The 15,775-nt window shown below is 41.5% G+C and overlaps 1 protein-coding gene across 2 annotated transcripts in view; it reads right to left on the bottom strand.

The window, feature by feature from the left end:
- Positions 1-708: 708 nt before the first annotated feature.
- Positions 709-15,775, bottom strand: part of tnrc18 (trinucleotide repeat containing 18) — a 63,995-nt gene continuing 48,928 nt past the window's right edge. For both annotated transcript variants that reach the window (XM_032587750.1, XM_032587749.1), the window contains exons 21-30: positions 15,293-15,434; positions 15,090-15,207; positions 14,132-14,207; positions 13,899-14,007; positions 13,645-13,761; positions 12,732-12,875; positions 8,886-10,603; positions 8,556-8,792; positions 8,355-8,429; positions 709-5,866 (exon numbers count right to left, since the gene is read on the bottom strand). In XM_032587750.1, the coding sequence (XP_032443641.1) occupies positions 5,660-5,866; positions 8,355-8,429; positions 8,556-8,792; positions 8,886-10,603; positions 12,732-12,875; positions 13,645-13,761; positions 13,899-14,007; positions 14,132-14,207; positions 15,090-15,207; positions 15,293-15,434 (2,943 nt within the window). In that variant the 3' untranslated portion in view covers positions 709-5,659. The remainder of the gene's footprint in view (positions 5,867-8,354; positions 8,430-8,555; positions 8,793-8,885; positions 10,604-12,731; positions 12,876-13,644; positions 13,762-13,898; positions 14,008-14,131; positions 14,208-15,089; positions 15,208-15,292; positions 15,435-15,775) is intronic.

The raw sequence follows: 15,775 nt of genomic DNA, 5'->3' as shown, positions 1-15,775 counted from the left end.
ATGAAGAATTTTGCAGCATCCCATTTTATGGGTATTTGGTTGCAGCATTCTTCCCTATGGAACGCTCTATTCGCTGAAGTCAGAATTTTAAGAGTCCAAGATTAATAAATGAAAACACACCTTAAGCTTTAAATTCCACCTTCAAAAGTATGTTTTTAATCACAAATCTTAATAGCAATTAAAGTGTTTCACATAGATAAGGTTGGCTTTGATAGTTTATCAAGAAATTTAATGGCCATGTGATTTTTTTGTACCTAGGTTGTCTTTAGTTTGACTATATGAAACAAGCATGAATCAGTAAGGGAACCAGTTCACAATATTATACATGTGCTCAATAACTAGGCAAGAAAGTTTTTTGAACATATCAGAAATTTTAGAGACATTTTCTAACTCTAAACTGGATAGACTTGAATGCTTAATGAATTTAATCATAGCAAGTGATGTACATCTGTGTAATGGGGGGTGTGGCCTAATTAGATGAGTATCCTATATGTATAATTATTCTGCAGATTATTTTCTTTTGGTAAAATATAAACAAAATATCTATAATATGAAGTTCAAGATATTGCAAACAGGTAACCAACGTGTTGCTTGATTAAGACAACCGAGGATAAATTGGCTAAAGTGGAACCATTTCAGGTTACATATTGACAAAAGTAAATATATAAACAGAACATGATGAATAACTCACAGAAGACAAAAAATACATACAGTTCCATCTGTTTATTGATTAACTATAAAATATTTACTTACTAAAACAATTTCAAAGAAACACTGATAAACGTGGTTGCTGTCTGTAAAAAAACAAACAAGGAAAACAAAAACTGTTCCTTACACATTTAGTACAGGGTGACAGAATATATGTAGCTTCAGATTTCTCTAAAATGTATTCTTTTTCATTTTTACAAGATTAGACAAAGTATATTCTGATAGTTTTCTTCCCTCGACAGCGAAGGATAATTTACAAAACTTAGATGTTTTTTTTTCTTTGTGTATATTCTCAAAATAATCTTTTCTCTGTAACAGGACAATAACGATACTGAAGGAACAGCAGACGAAGAACCAGCCTCCAGTCCACCTCTCTCTCTTTCTCTCTCTCATATACTATTGTTTGCTTGCTCTTCCATTTCTCTCTCTCTCTCTCTCTAGCAGCTAGCTCCTGGTGCCCGTCAGCAGTATTGCTTGAGAGGCGTGGATGATTGTTCAGATAGGGGAAGCAAGAAGGCGGGAAATGAACAACAAAACAAACGTTTAAAAAAGAAAAGCACAGCAAAAATAATAATTAGATTTTAAAAAAATTACTAAGACATAATAACGACAACATATACAAAAATCAGGCTCTTAAAACGTATGAAACAAAACAAAATAAAGCGTAGTGGAGAGTAAAAGTGTGTAAGTGTCGGACCCTGTTTAGGCCGGAGACTGGGCTTTGGATGGAGATAAGGGGGCGAAAAGTAATATTGGAAGGCAGTAACACACACCTGTAAAAGGGGCTTTCTGGGGGTGTGTAGGTGTGTGTTATCAAGAGATAAGACTGTGATGTCTTATCAACCTCCTTACACACACACACAAGACATACAGAAAAAAGTGCTTTAGCAGCTCCAGGGATAAACAAACATTCATAAACGGGCACTTTAAACATTTTCACTCTGCAAACGGCGGCACGACCTGTGGATCCGCAATACTCCGATACCACGGCCGCGATCCAGCCGCACCGCCCGTCGCTCAAACGGACATAAGAGCAGCATAATCAGGAAAATGGGGGACTTTAGCAGATAATTATTTTAGCAAGTAAAACAAAACAAAAACAGCAAATAGAGTCACTCTGTACCTGGTTGAAACTATTTTAAATACGAATAGATTAGCAGCACATTTTAAGAAAAAATACCTTTTCTGGGAGAGGCTGTCGTGTCTGGATTATCCATCAATGCACACTGAAATGCTTCATTTAACAGAAAGATGCCACGACGGCACACGGGTTCTTCTGAACATTCTGCAGCCGGCGACGGCAAGCAAAAACAGACCAATGTAGAGGACAAAACCAGAAGGTCTCCAGATAAGAGTAGAAAATATTAACACCTATTGAATATCAACAAGACAGTCTTCAAACTCTGCCGAAGGGCAGAGATAAAAGCAAAGAGGAGGCATGGGTCGGTTCACGGTAACAAGGTAGCTTTACAAAAGTCTTTAAAAAGTTACGGTTCAATTCCGTTAACGTTTCCTGGCATCCAGTTCCTATGGGTTAAAGTTATTGTTTTTATTAGAAGAAAAGTGCTGGTGTGACTGGGAGTACTGAACACTGCCAGTCAGCTGGCTGAAATAAGGCTGCAATGCATATTTGGCAGCTTGGAAATATTTCCAGTCACTAAAAATACATTTAGTCGTTATGTGGAAACTAAAGGAGAACAATCTATGCACTGCCGGTCAGCTGGCCGCAAAGGAAACGGGCGCACTTTTTTCTTGCTAACTGGAACCAGTTCTCGCTTATGTTATAAATAAACGGGTTAAAACATTATGCTATTACATTTTTATATCGATTATTTCAACCGTTGTACTTTCACTAAAGTTGATCATACCGTGATTTACCGGGAAAAGAGGGAGCAACGCAGCTACATACAGTAAAATGCCATATATTTTACGGACACATCTGACAGCCTTTAGAAAACGGTATAATAAAGAAGGCGAAAAAGACTGGGATAAAATTGACTATTCCTCTGGACCTGAAGACATTGTGGATCAAGAAGGGAGACAAAAAAAAACACATTGTTGGCAAAACATTGTTATAAGGCCTGGGAAAGTAAGGCGGCGTATAGCACTCACGATCCTGAGCATGACATTCAACAGTCTTACTGAAAAAAAAAAAACAGGAGGGAAAAAAAAATTACACTTTAATGAGGCACATAGAAAAATAAAACACAGGCAGCTAAAAAGAACCAGCAACTAGAATGTGTTACGATGGATGTGGCTGCACTTGTTTTTTCATTTACCTGGGTAAAGAGAGGGGTGACCGGTGGGAGTAAATACTTGAGGAAGACACAATACAAGACTCAGAGTCTCCTTATTCAAAGTGCACTCATGTGGAAATGGTGATTGTTTGGAGGGAAGCGTGCGATTAGAGACGGCGAAGAAACTTTCCCACAAAACAGCAGAAGCTGAATCGTTAAAAAAAAAAGGAAAGAAAGCAAGAAAGAAAACACTAAACATAGGACACTTGAAGGTTGCAGACAAAATAAGGGAATGAAGGAAGCCTGGCTGTGGAAAATGAGTGTTTAAAATTGAGTTATGCTGATCGAATCAGTTTCGACAGCTGCACGGTGAAAATCAGCGCCATGACCTTGAAGAATCTTGGACTGACTGCAGTGTTTATAACCATTAAAGAAAAATATTCCCACCAACTGGGATTCCTGATCCCAATGTTCCCACACACAGACTGAGATCAGGTCATCCCTTTTTCCTCCATTCACCTGCACCTTGTAGGCATTGGCTGGTTACCAGTACCATGGAGGCCATATTGGTTTTGGTCATTTCATGATAAACAAGAATTTTTTTTTTTAAAAAGGCAACATTTTTAGATTTTTGTGTTAAAATACAAAATATTACATTAAATTTTGGTGGGGGTGGGAGGGTTGCAACAAATATTTAGATTTAAATGTGATTTCATTTCAGTTCATTATCCTAACAAACATTTTGAATAATTTGCAAAGAGAAATAAAATGAGCATATTTTTGAGATTCAGGTAACACATCATTGAATAAATTAGAATAGGCGTTCCGATGAGGCTCGTTTTTCAGGTTAAAACTGCATTTTGAAAATAACCTTCAAGCGGGTATAAAAAAATACTTTTCATTGCTCACATTTCTGCATTAAAATGCTTTTTATTAGTTTGATTTAATATTCTAATCTAAGATTTTAATCGGCTTTAGGTAGAAAATGATCTTATCAGAAATAAAAAGTTGAAAACATAAGTCTAATTTATCTATAAAATGTGTCATGTAATGATGGATTTATAAACTTTATTGAACATGACTACATTTCTCTCTTTTGTGGTGAAAAATATAAGAAAAACGTTCGAGGGCAGAGGAGAAACTTACAGAAAGTTTGTAAGTCATGCTACGTTTGGCAAGCTGCCGCTGTAAAGCAGCAGACTGCAGGCTAGCGACCCAAACAGTCCAACTTATTAAACAACTAATATCAGCTTCTTAAACTTGTGCTACTCTACAAATAACTAAATGGGATGCAAGAATATTTAAAAAGCTAAATTTCAGAGATTGCTCATTCTATATTTTGGTTTAGTATTAAAATCAAAGTAATAAATGTCACAGAGAATTAAAAGTTATATGTTATACTATATATTATACTATTGACACCAATTTTGTCTGATTTGAAGTAGGTGGGGGGGCCGACTTCACTCAGGTTATAATATTTTAGAAACAGCAGGAATAAATGCTATTTCTGCTTTAAATAAAATCGGTGATATTGTGTTTTACAATTTTTTGCTAAATAAAGTGAAACCTTGTTGTTTTTTTTATCTACTCAAGGTTAAACAAGGAGAATCTGATACCAACCCATGCCTACTGATTCATAGAAGTGCAGAAACGCGATGCTGAACGTGGGTGTAAAATGGGCAAATGTGACAGAAGATCCTCAGACTGCAGCTGGTTTCCTTTCATAGTGTGTTTCACTGTGGATTTGTACACATGTACAAAGAGAAACCCCTCTCCCTCCCCCCCCAAAGAAAAACAGAAAAAAAAGAGAAGTGCTTTCAAAGATGCATCTCTTCCTCTCCTTAGCCTGAGTTAACGAGGGAGTCAAATTTCAACAGCGCAGGGACGCTTCGCCCTGAGTTCCGATTGTCAGGAGGACGGCGGGGGATTTGCGGGGGGATAAATATTAGGAAACGAGACTTTTAAGTGTTTCTAAGTGCTTTCTGTTGGATTGCGATGGTAGGAGTCTACCTCTCCTCTCTCTGTGCATTTCTTTCTTTGCGTCTGTCGCTCCTGCTGTTCTGTACACACATTTATATGACTGTAACAGGACTGTAACATCACCACGGGAACATCATGATCACAACATCACACCAGCTTTACCCCACCACCCATACTAGGGCGAACAGGCATGTGCCCCCCTCCTGTTTCATCATTCACAGTTCGTTAAAGCTTCTTTACTGTTTACCTCTTCAGAAAAAAAGTACTCTGACATAAATCTATCACACGAAAATAAAACACCTAGATTTTCCTCTAGATACCTGCGTCTCTTACATGGGGGAAGTATTTACATTGTGTTTGTACACGTGTGAGCATACACACGTGTTTCTGCAGGGGAGATATTTACACGCAATAGGAAGTATTCATGCCTTTGTCCCCCATGAACAGAGTGGGATAACGACGTCTGTGTGTGCAAATGCTTCAGGAGACCGGTCCTTTTTTTTTTTAATACTGTCTGTAGTGTTCCTCATCTCCATAGTCAGAGCTGTCTTCGACAGTCTCTTTTTGTTGAAGTATAACATGGTGTGGGAGCGGTTCAGTTCATGGAGTCACGGTTCCAATTCAGAAAAAAACAAAACAAAACAAAAAAAAACCCATTAACATCAGTGATCAGACCGCAGATTGGGCCGAACTCCCCATGAGGTCGCGTCGTGATTTGGTTTTCAGTAGCTCGTCTAGCAGATGACCGGAACGCCGTCCGTGTTGAAGATCATTCCGGTCGTGGGTTCGTAGGTGCCGGCCAGGTAGTAGAGGTCCTCGCTGTCGGCGTAGCGGCGAGTGTGGACCATCTGCTCGTACTCCTCCACGCTCACCACCAAACACTTGTGGCTGATGGTCTGCACGTCGTTCTCGTCGCTGTGAGACGACTGGTACAGGGCGCGCTGCGACACAGACACGGGTTTTAATGAGGAGCGATTTCCATGTTACTGTAAAAATATTTGGCATTTAGGCATTAGTCTCATGCAGAGGAGTGCAGACAATAGGAAAGATTTTCCAAAAGGCTTTAAAGTAAAGTTAGCTGTTATGGCAGCACTATAATCACTGACCAAAAAAGCGTCCTTTAGCTTAATTAATTTTTAAACAAATTAACTTTTCTGTATAGATTTTTTTTCATTTGATCATTATCAATTTACTTGTAGAGTGCACCAGATTTTTATTAAAAATGTCTTAGAAAAGGAACAAGTTTACAATTTGGAAGTGAAACAAGTCCAAACTTTAAATAATTAAACTTGTTGTTGCTAGGTAACCACAACTTAATCAAGAAGGATGCTGCTAGGTAACCAAAGAGTTACCTAGCAGTGACTTAGTTGATGCCACCACCCTTGCTTAGCCGGCCATGAGAGGTTTGGCGGCTAAAGCCTTTCCTCTGCCTACATCTCCCAGAATGCTGTGCGGTTTTGTATTGGAGTTCAGTGAAATTATTGAACATTCTATCAGATGTTATATTTATTGACATTAATCAATGTGTCTATTGCAATATTATTGCTTTATTGTTCAGTCCTTGTAGGATCAATTGGTAGGAATGTTTGACTGAACTGAATTGATTTTTTGTAAGAGCCTCAAAACGACATTTGTTGTGAATTGATGCTGCATAAATAAAACTAAATTGAATTTGAGTTTTTCTTTCCAAAAAGCCTTTTCTCTTTTCTGTAGAGGTTAGCAATTTTCACAAGTTTATGTCTTTGATGCTTCACTACCAGCTGTTTTAAACTATAAACTTAACTTCATTACTAAGAACTATGGGTTTATGAGTAAGTTTGAGTGAGTAATTTTATTTTTATTTTCTTCTTTTGAATTCCAGGGCATGTCTGGTCTTTCCTATTTTGAAGAGCGACTAGGAGATACAGGCTCTGTGTCACAGTCCAACTATGGAACACCATGGAAACAGAAAACAATGAATTATCGATTAGAAATTCACAGAAACTTTGATCAACTCTGAACAAATAAAATGAAAAACCAATTAAAAAGTCAATAAAATTGACTTCAACAGTTTGCTAAAGATACCAATATGTGCTTACCTGGTAATTAAAATGTGAGATTATGCCATATTTATTTAAAGGCTTCCATACATGTTTATGTTTCACGGAAAACATGATTAAAATGATTAAGTCAGAATTTTAGCTCTAGTAGTTTAATCTAATCAGTTTTGCAGAGTCAGCTGTTTGCTCTTCTACAAGAAGAAATATTGAGTACAAGCTACTTATTTTGACAAACTAATAGTCTGCCTTTGAGAATCTTTGTCTAAAAATAAATGTATCTGTTGCAGCAAACAATATTTGTCTACAGACGAAGAAGAATAAGGAGAAAAACCATCAACCTGCACGGTGAATTACATGAACAAATGGTGACATCAAAAAGAACATGCAAGCCTTGCTGCCCTTAGTGTGCTGTTGTTGTTGGCTGATAGACAGAAAACAATCTTGACAAGAAAGCTGTCAACTCAAACAATGAAAAAGATTACAAAGCTGCTTGAAGGCAGAGGCAGAACACAGTCAGATGTGTCTAGCCTTCAGGACAACTACAGACGAAATGTAGAGGTTGGCGAAGGAAAACACGTGGGTCGATAAAGAAAAATATCAAAGTATCAGAACTGAAGACTAAAGGAAAAAATGCCTGGCAGTGCAGTAACAAATGGAAAACATACATAGCCAAACATAAACCAATCTCTACAGAGAAGCAGTCATGGGTGATGAATGATCGGATGAAATTGATCAAAAGCAAGTTTGCCGAGTATAGACGCATTTCGCCAACGAACACAGAGCTTTTATACAAACTTTTATAGAATATTTAAATTTACAACCAGCTGATTATTTGTCTTGATCTGAACCTAACTGCGAGTTCAAGCCGCAACCACGGCATTTAAAAACCTTTTTATTGAACTCTTCCTCTGTCAACAGTTTCTTTGTCCACTCTCTGATTTTAAATCACCTTCATGTCGTTGGAGCAAGCAACGTTCAACAAGCGCGGACTATTTCAAAACACGCGTCTTGCAACAGATCTGTGTTTTTTCTGAACATTTAACCTTTTTTCACACTTCACAATAATGGTTGCAATGAAAGAAAGACTACATTGGCTGCTGCTGCTTCCTGTTTGCCTCTGTGTTGTCAGTGTGCTCACATATCCACATCTCCCGTGGGAGAAATGCTCAGAGAGCAGCTGAAACACTAGTCATTAACTTTCATGATGTTCGATGTTAAAAAAAACGCTAGAAATAAAATTTTCCACGCATTTTGAATGCTGTAGCCTTACAATTTCTACCTCGGTTGTGTTGAGTATCTATCACATGTCGAGTTCCTCCTTTGCCTTCTTCAACAATAAATGTATGTGGGATACAACAGCAAGAGATGGTTGGATTTGCGTTCCTCTCACCTCCATGAAGTCTTTCCTCTGGATGGAAGAGTGCAGAGCCGCTGGTAAAGACTGACCGCACATCTGATCCCAGTTCTACGATGAAAACAAAGTCGTATGCTTTAAAAAACGAAGCCCTTCTCAATAAATATGACCAATAACACCACTGGTTTGAATTGTGCTATGGAACAAAATGTAACTTCTTCTTATATAAGGTCTGACCTTCTTATCGGTGAGTTTCTTGCCAGGGTTCGTCTCCTCTGGATGGTAGAACCAGTTGACCCGGACCACCATGTTGCTGCCCCAGGACTCCCACATGCTCTGAATGCGGCCGATGAAGGGCAAATTGGGCCGCCCGGCGGACAGGAACACGGCGCAGTCCCCGATGCGGATCGTCTCTCGGCCACGCATGATGGCCTTGTAGAAGAGCTTCTTGGCTTTCCCCTTCATGCCGCGTCTCTGGAGAACGACAGCAGGAGGGGAAAAATGTGACTTTGGGTTCGGTTTTTTTAATTTTTATTTCATAATTTCTCAAAGTTTTGTCCTTCTCACCTGAGTGGGTTTCCCAAACCACTTCCAGAGCTGTCTGGCCGGGAGGAAAGCAGAGATCTTGGGTCTGTTCTCCACACTGGGCAGCCTCTGACGTTTAGCCAGCTCCTTCGTCGTGGGCAGGTGGACCCCCTCTCTCCTCTTGGGCCTCCCCGCTTTTCCCTCTCCCCCGCTTGGCTTCGGTTTCGGTGGACGGCCCCTCTGTCCGGAGCCCTTCCCGGTGGCGGGCTTTGTCGGTTTACTGGGAGCCGGAGCGGCTGAGACCGGAGGACTCGATGGGGAGGGAGAGTCTGAGTGAGCAGATAACTCTTCCTCCTCCACTTTGATTTCCACCTCTTCTTTCACCTCCTCCTCTTTGATGTTGTCTTTAGGTTTGTCCTGTGTAGGAGTTTTCTGGAGGGGTCCAGGCGGCGGTGTAGGGGTCCTCTCCTCATCTGAGCTGCAGGACGAGTCATCAGTCGACGACGAAGACGACGAGGACGACGAAGAAGAAGATGAAGAGGAGGAGCCAGAGCAGGACGAAGAAGAGGACGAGCAGCTAGAGGTGCATTTCTTCTTCTTCTTCACCTTCCCATTTTCCCCTTCTTCCTCCGACTCGGAGCTGCTGCTACTCTGAGACTCCTCCTTCATCTTCCTCTCCTCCCTCTTCATCTCCTTTCGTTCCTCTTTTTTAGCCTTCTCTTCTCTAGTGTCCACCTCCTGTCCTCTACCTCCACTCCCCCGACTCTCCAGCTGGTCCTTAGCCAGGACTGAGGTCTTGTAGGCAGACTCCCTCTCAGGCAGACTGGTCGCCCTCTCCGGGCCTCTCGTCTTTGCCTTCAGAAGCTTCTGGTTGGCCGAGGAAGTGGCGATAGGGGCGTGGTCACGCCTGATGTCGCGTCCCTCTAGCAACATCAAAGCCTTGGTCTTTTTGGTTTTCGGGGAAGTGACGCCTTCGTGGTCCAGCTTGACGAGGGGCTCTGCGGACAAGGACTTCCTCTGTCCGGAGATGGGCTTGGGCCTGGACATGGGTCTGGAGGACATCTGGTCTGAAGATGATGGGATCTTCAGTTTGGGTTTGGGCGTGCCAGTTGGTGTCAGTGACGCCGACGATGGTCTGGGGGTCAGTGACGAACTGGGTTTGCCGGTTGGCAGCCTGGAGATGGGGCTGGGGATCAGTCCGGAGCCGAGGCAGGATCTGCTCTGATGATCCGATTTCGTTTTGGACGAGGAGACGGCGGCGGGTCTGGGTGTGGACGTAGCCGCGGGTTTGGGTGCAGAGGAGGAAACGGTGATCGAATGCCTCGGCACGGGCCTGCTGGCGGTGGGGCTGATGGAGCTGCTGCTCTCTCTGTCTCGCCGCTGGTTGGTGTAAGAGGTCAAATTGGGCTCGCTGTACAGATCCACCGTCAGAACCTTCCCATACGTGGAGGGATAGAGAGAAGAGGGGAGGACCCGGGACGGCTTGGAAACGGGAGACTGGGCCGAGCCACTCTTCCGGGGCACCGGACTGGGGAGAGTGGGGCTGCTCGCGGAGGAAGCACCGGAGTTCTTCCGGTCGGGTTTGGCTGGCGTGGCCATGGTCGGTCGGGACGCAGGGCGGGGCTTTTCCTGAGCAGTTTTCTGGACAGAGGAGGTTCTGTCCTGGGCCGGTTTTGCTGGAGCTGGAGGTCTCTCGGCGGACTGGGTTGAGGGGGGTAGAGGATCAGCTTTCTCCCGACCTTCTTGATTTATGGAGGCGTCTGAGAAGCGGAAAGGAAACGGGGATTTTCGATTTTCTTTTTCTTACAGCAAAACACTGATTTTTATGACATTAGCGTCAGATTATGAGATTTTTTTTTTTTTTTGAAGTTTCGAGAGTTAAAGTTATAATATTATCAGGATAAAGACACAAAAATACCAGTAGAAAGTTGTAAAATTGAAGGAACTGATCATTTGATGTTCATGTGTTAAAAGATAAAGTATGTCCCATTGAGTAACTTCACAAGATGCTCAACGTTCCTCATTTTAGTCTTTTATTATTTTTCGTTTAGGAGTCGTCATCGAATTGCGTCTTCATTCTACTATTATTATCAGTTTATTCTCATTTTTTGATTGCACTGTCATACAACATTTTTCTCATATTATTATGATTTTAGCCTGGTAATATGACTTTATTCTCACATCATTTCAACATTTCTCTCGTATTATTATGACTTTTTGGGTAGTATGAGTTTTTTTCTTGTATTTTGGGATTTAATGATTTAATTCTCATAATTTGGTGACCTTCTTGTATTAATTTTTATCAACTTTTCTCATAATATTAGGACTTAATTCTCGCATAAATTTTTCCTTGAATTAAGACTTCTCATATTATTGCGTCTTTTCCTTGCACCATTGTGAGGACTTCATTTATTCTCATAATATGGCTTGTACAACTTTTTTCTTGCATTATGACTTTTTCCCTCCGAATAACTTTATTGATTTCATTTTTCTTTTCTTAGCCTGGCCGTAATACTACGTCATTTATTTTATAGTGTTCTGCAGATATATCTGCATGTTGTAATGCATATTTGAGAAGTGGAAGGAAAACGCAGCAGGTTTTTAATATTAATTTACAAGTACAAATCTGTAATATTGCCGCTTCACCATTACGAGCTAATCCTTGTTGCTCTAATCCAGAAACACATAGAAATAACACTGCAATTTGTGGTTGTGATGTGTTAAAATGTGAAAAAGCGGAACAGCGCTGTCTCTTGGATGTGCTGACATTTTCATTCTGTGGCATCATGAGTTGTTGTTTTTTTTTTTCCCCAACAGTTCAGGGAGGACAAATCAGCAAGAAACCATCTCTGAAATGAAAACATTACACTGCAGAAGTGCTTACCCGGCTAAATAACAACCAGGGTCAGCAAATTTGTACACGCAATGTGTCGCCAGATTACAGGTCCTGGTTTAGACTTTGAGCCTCACAAAACAACAACGCGAGAATAAAGTGAAATCAGACAGACGGGCTAAAATATGGGACGTCTGACACTCACGATTCATATTGGCTCCAGCTAGCGACAAATGGCTTAAATTGACAGTGAGAGTTTTCTATTGCTTTGTTTTATATATACAAAATAACAGAGTTGTGAATGGGTAAATAAGGCACTTCAGTGGGTGGTCCAGAATCCAAAACAACATGTCTGGTTCTTGTTTCGTGGAGTTCCTGTACTGACTTCAGTGTGTGAACAGATGGCTGGACATCGATTGTTCATTTTGGCCCAGTTTTACTCCGAGGATCAACACGGATATGTTAAAAAGTGACAAACATTCGCTGATGTTAATGCAGATATACGGCATCTTCACTTTTTTTGAATCGTTTCACTACACTAACATTTGATATGGCGTTTGGGGAGTATTCAAGAGCAATATAATGGAGAATTATTCACACTAGAAGAGGCGAAGTCACACTTTCAGTAAGTAAAAGGCCATTTTAAGACAAAAAGAAAACGATTGAATTAACACTCAAAACCTGCTTTAGCATCTTATAAACCCCCAAAACAACCTTTCTTTCTATGTGTTTCCTCCAACTTCATTCTGTTTTAAACGCCTCACTGATTTTCTTTAATCAGTAACAACATCCACACTGAAGAGCGTTGTCAGCGTGACCTGATGAGAATGAGTTACGGTATGACCACCAGCCAAATTTCTGAGGAAAAAAACAGTAAAGGCCAATCAAGCTGAAAACATTTAAGTCAAACATCAGTGTTTTTAAGCTCGTCTCCTCCTCCCTCCTATTAACATTCATAAGAAATACTAATGCTAAACATTGTTTGGTAGCGACCATTTACTCCCTTGGTGGCCTCGCTGTCTATGCTACATGTGACATCACGGAGCAGGTTTTACCTGGTTTGGGTTTTGGCTTGCGGCCCGGTTTCCCTTTGATCCTGGGTGTGGTCTCCTCTGGCTTTGCTCCCGCCTCCTTGCTGCATTTGCGCACTCTCCTCCTGGACGGGCCGGCCACAAGCAGCGCAGGGGACGGCTCTGCGCCTGCGAAAGAACAAAACAAAACAAACAAATAAAAAATAGAGATTTTTCCTTCCGACTCCAAAAATACAAACTGTGCCCTCCTTATATTTAAACAGAAACTTTAACTGTTTACAAGAACAAACAAAAACAATCATGCCAAGTACTTTTGGTCTGGTTTCTAGTGCAAATATGTAAGTACACCTAACTTTGAAATTACTTTACAGCAAGAAATAGGAGATTGATTTAAGTAAATAGTTCCATAATGTCGAGCTCCCCTGACATTATTTCACTTACACATTGGGAAAAGTGTCTTTGTAAGATTTTGTGTTTTTGCAGTGAACAGCTCGAGTTTCAATCTACAAACTCCTGACTGTATCGATATGTTTGGCTGTTTTGGGAAATTTTATTCTATCACGAAAACATGCTGGAAGCACGTTGCTTTGAAAATGTAAGACAGAGATTCAGCCTCTGACGTGCAGAAACCAACAACAGAGATGTACCCAAATGTTTCAGTATTATCTTATGAACCCCATTTCCCTCCTTTTATTTATTTAAAAATCTCAGGAAGGGTGCGGCTTTGAGAAAAACACATGCAGACACAAGCAGAAAGACCAGAGTTGCATTTAAATATCTGGGTATTGAGTGATATCTACTGGCAAATGAAAGTAAAATCAACATCTGAGAGCAAAAATGCTGCGAGAGACAAGTTTGTTTGAGCTCATGGAGCATATTTGTGATGCCTGCTGATGGTTTCCTTGATGAGGAAGAAGCTGTCTGTGTGTTTGCTCACAGTGGATCTTGTAGTCCGGCGGCAGCAGCCTGATGTGGGAGAGCGGGATGCGTCCTGTGTCGCCGTCGTCAAACTCGACTGTGATCAGATCGTCGTTCTCGTCGATGTCTGAGCTTCCTGTTTGGGAGGAATGATGATAAAAAGAAAAAAAAAACGTTAAAGCGTCTTCCGAACCGCAATCACTGCCGCCATGTTTAATAAAGGAGCATCAACTATTGCATGTAGAGGAAATGCCGGGTGTGCCGCAGTCGCACCGTTGACGACGGTTCCTGGGTAAAGGCAGCGGTACTGCTGGCTCCAGTAGGCGGCGATCCGGGTGCCCTCTGGGAGGTAACGCACGGACGGAGGCTTTACGTCGATTATCTGGAATTGCGTGACATTTCAACACTGATTTTTCCCATTTGTTCAACACCTTTCATGTCTCCACCTCCTCAAGGCGGCGTGGAGGAGCAGACGGACGTACGTGAGAGAGCTGCGGTTTACTCACAGCTTCCTGCAGCAGTTGCTCCAAGCAGTAGATGTGCGGTCGGTTGCCTCGCTCCCCCTCCACCACCACACTGTAACTGCAGACAGGAGGACAGGAAAAAAGAAGGAAAGGGGTCAGAGGTGTTGGGGTAACTGTGAAGTGGCTGTGGATTTTAATTATTTAATTGGACTTTGTATCTTTATCTCGGTACCGACTCCCCTGATGGGTACCAGGTCGTTTTTTTGTTTGTTTTTTTAAACTGCCGCCTTGTTACTTCAACTTGGACTGAAAAGCGGTGAAAGGCAGAACTTCCACCGTAAGAAGTGAATCTAAAGTTAACTAAAAGAAAATTAAATAGAAGAAAAAATCCTGATATAAGTTAAATTAAAAATGGTATATGGTGCTTTGCACATGTTTTTATGTCACAACCAAAATAAAATCTGAATTTTATTGTCATTTTAAGTGACAGGCCGACATAAAGTTGTGCATAATTTTAAAGTGAATGGTTTTGAGATTTTTACAAACAGAAATCTGAAAAGTGTGGTGTGCATTTCCCCCCCCCCAGCTCCCATTTACTCTTGCACCTTTAAAGAAACGCCAACGTGTATTGGAGCAGTCACATAATTAATGGAGTCCATCAAATTAAACACATCATCCCTGTGGTGAAACATGGTAGTGGCAGCATTATGCTGTGGGGATATAATCATTTAGAACGGCCTAGTCAAATTCAGGACCTAATGAGAATGTGTTGTGAAAGTTGAAATTATTGACTTGCAGGTGAAACTGCAAATAAACACAACACTGGTGAGATTTTTATCTGTACTTTTAGTGTTGACTGCCCAAAATCTTTCACAAAATATCCACAAAAATACTGCAATCAGCGACTTTAATGGGGTAAAGAGCAGACGGGTTCAACAGGTACGCCAGGTAGCGCGTGTTCAACTTTATCTGTAGGTTCAGAGCCTTCAGCTGTGCTCACATGTCAGGGGAGTGTACGGTGTTGACGTGTCCTGCGTAGAGAAGCTGGTCGTCCATCGGGATCAGAACTCTGAGTCCGTCCACCAGGGAGTCCTTATCCAACACGCACTGCACTGGAGCTGAACACGACAACACAAAGCAGCCGTTAGCACGCTCCTTCTCCCAGTCCTGCGGCGGATGGTGTGCGCTTGGGCGGATGCCGACCGGGTGTGGACGACCTCTCGGAGACGCTGCTGTTTCGTGGCGGGAGGAGCTCGTCTTCGCTGAAGCTGCTGTCCTGGTTCGGCTCGAAGTCTTCGTCCGCCGCCATGCTCTCCATCAGCCGGCTCACGGCGCCCCTGGACGGCTACGAGGAGACCCCGGTGATTCGTTAGCATTTAGAAAAACTCACAGACAATGCTTAAGAAAGGCAACTGTTTCAGCTCAGGACAAAATAGCCTACGTCAAGCACTAGGCTATTTTGATCAAATTACGATCTGAATGCACTGTAAAAACAGAAAATCTTACCAGGTATTTTTGGCCCAGTTTCCAGAGCAAATATCTAAGTACATTTGAATAAACAAAACTAGCTTACTAGCTTAACACTTCATCAAGAAATAGGGGCTTGTTTTAAATCAATAATTCCTGATCGATAAAAATATACTAGCTATAAGTGAAATAAACTGCCAGTGGAACTAGCACTTTTTC

The sequence above is a fragment of the Xiphophorus hellerii genome, chromosome 16, assembly GCF_003331165.1.
Source record: "Xiphophorus hellerii strain 12219 chromosome 16, Xiphophorus_hellerii-4.1, whole genome shotgun sequence".
Classification (NCBI taxonomy): Eukaryota; Metazoa; Chordata; class Actinopteri; order Cyprinodontiformes; family Poeciliidae; genus Xiphophorus; species Xiphophorus hellerii.
This window is presented reverse-complemented; position numbering and strand designations above follow the sequence as displayed.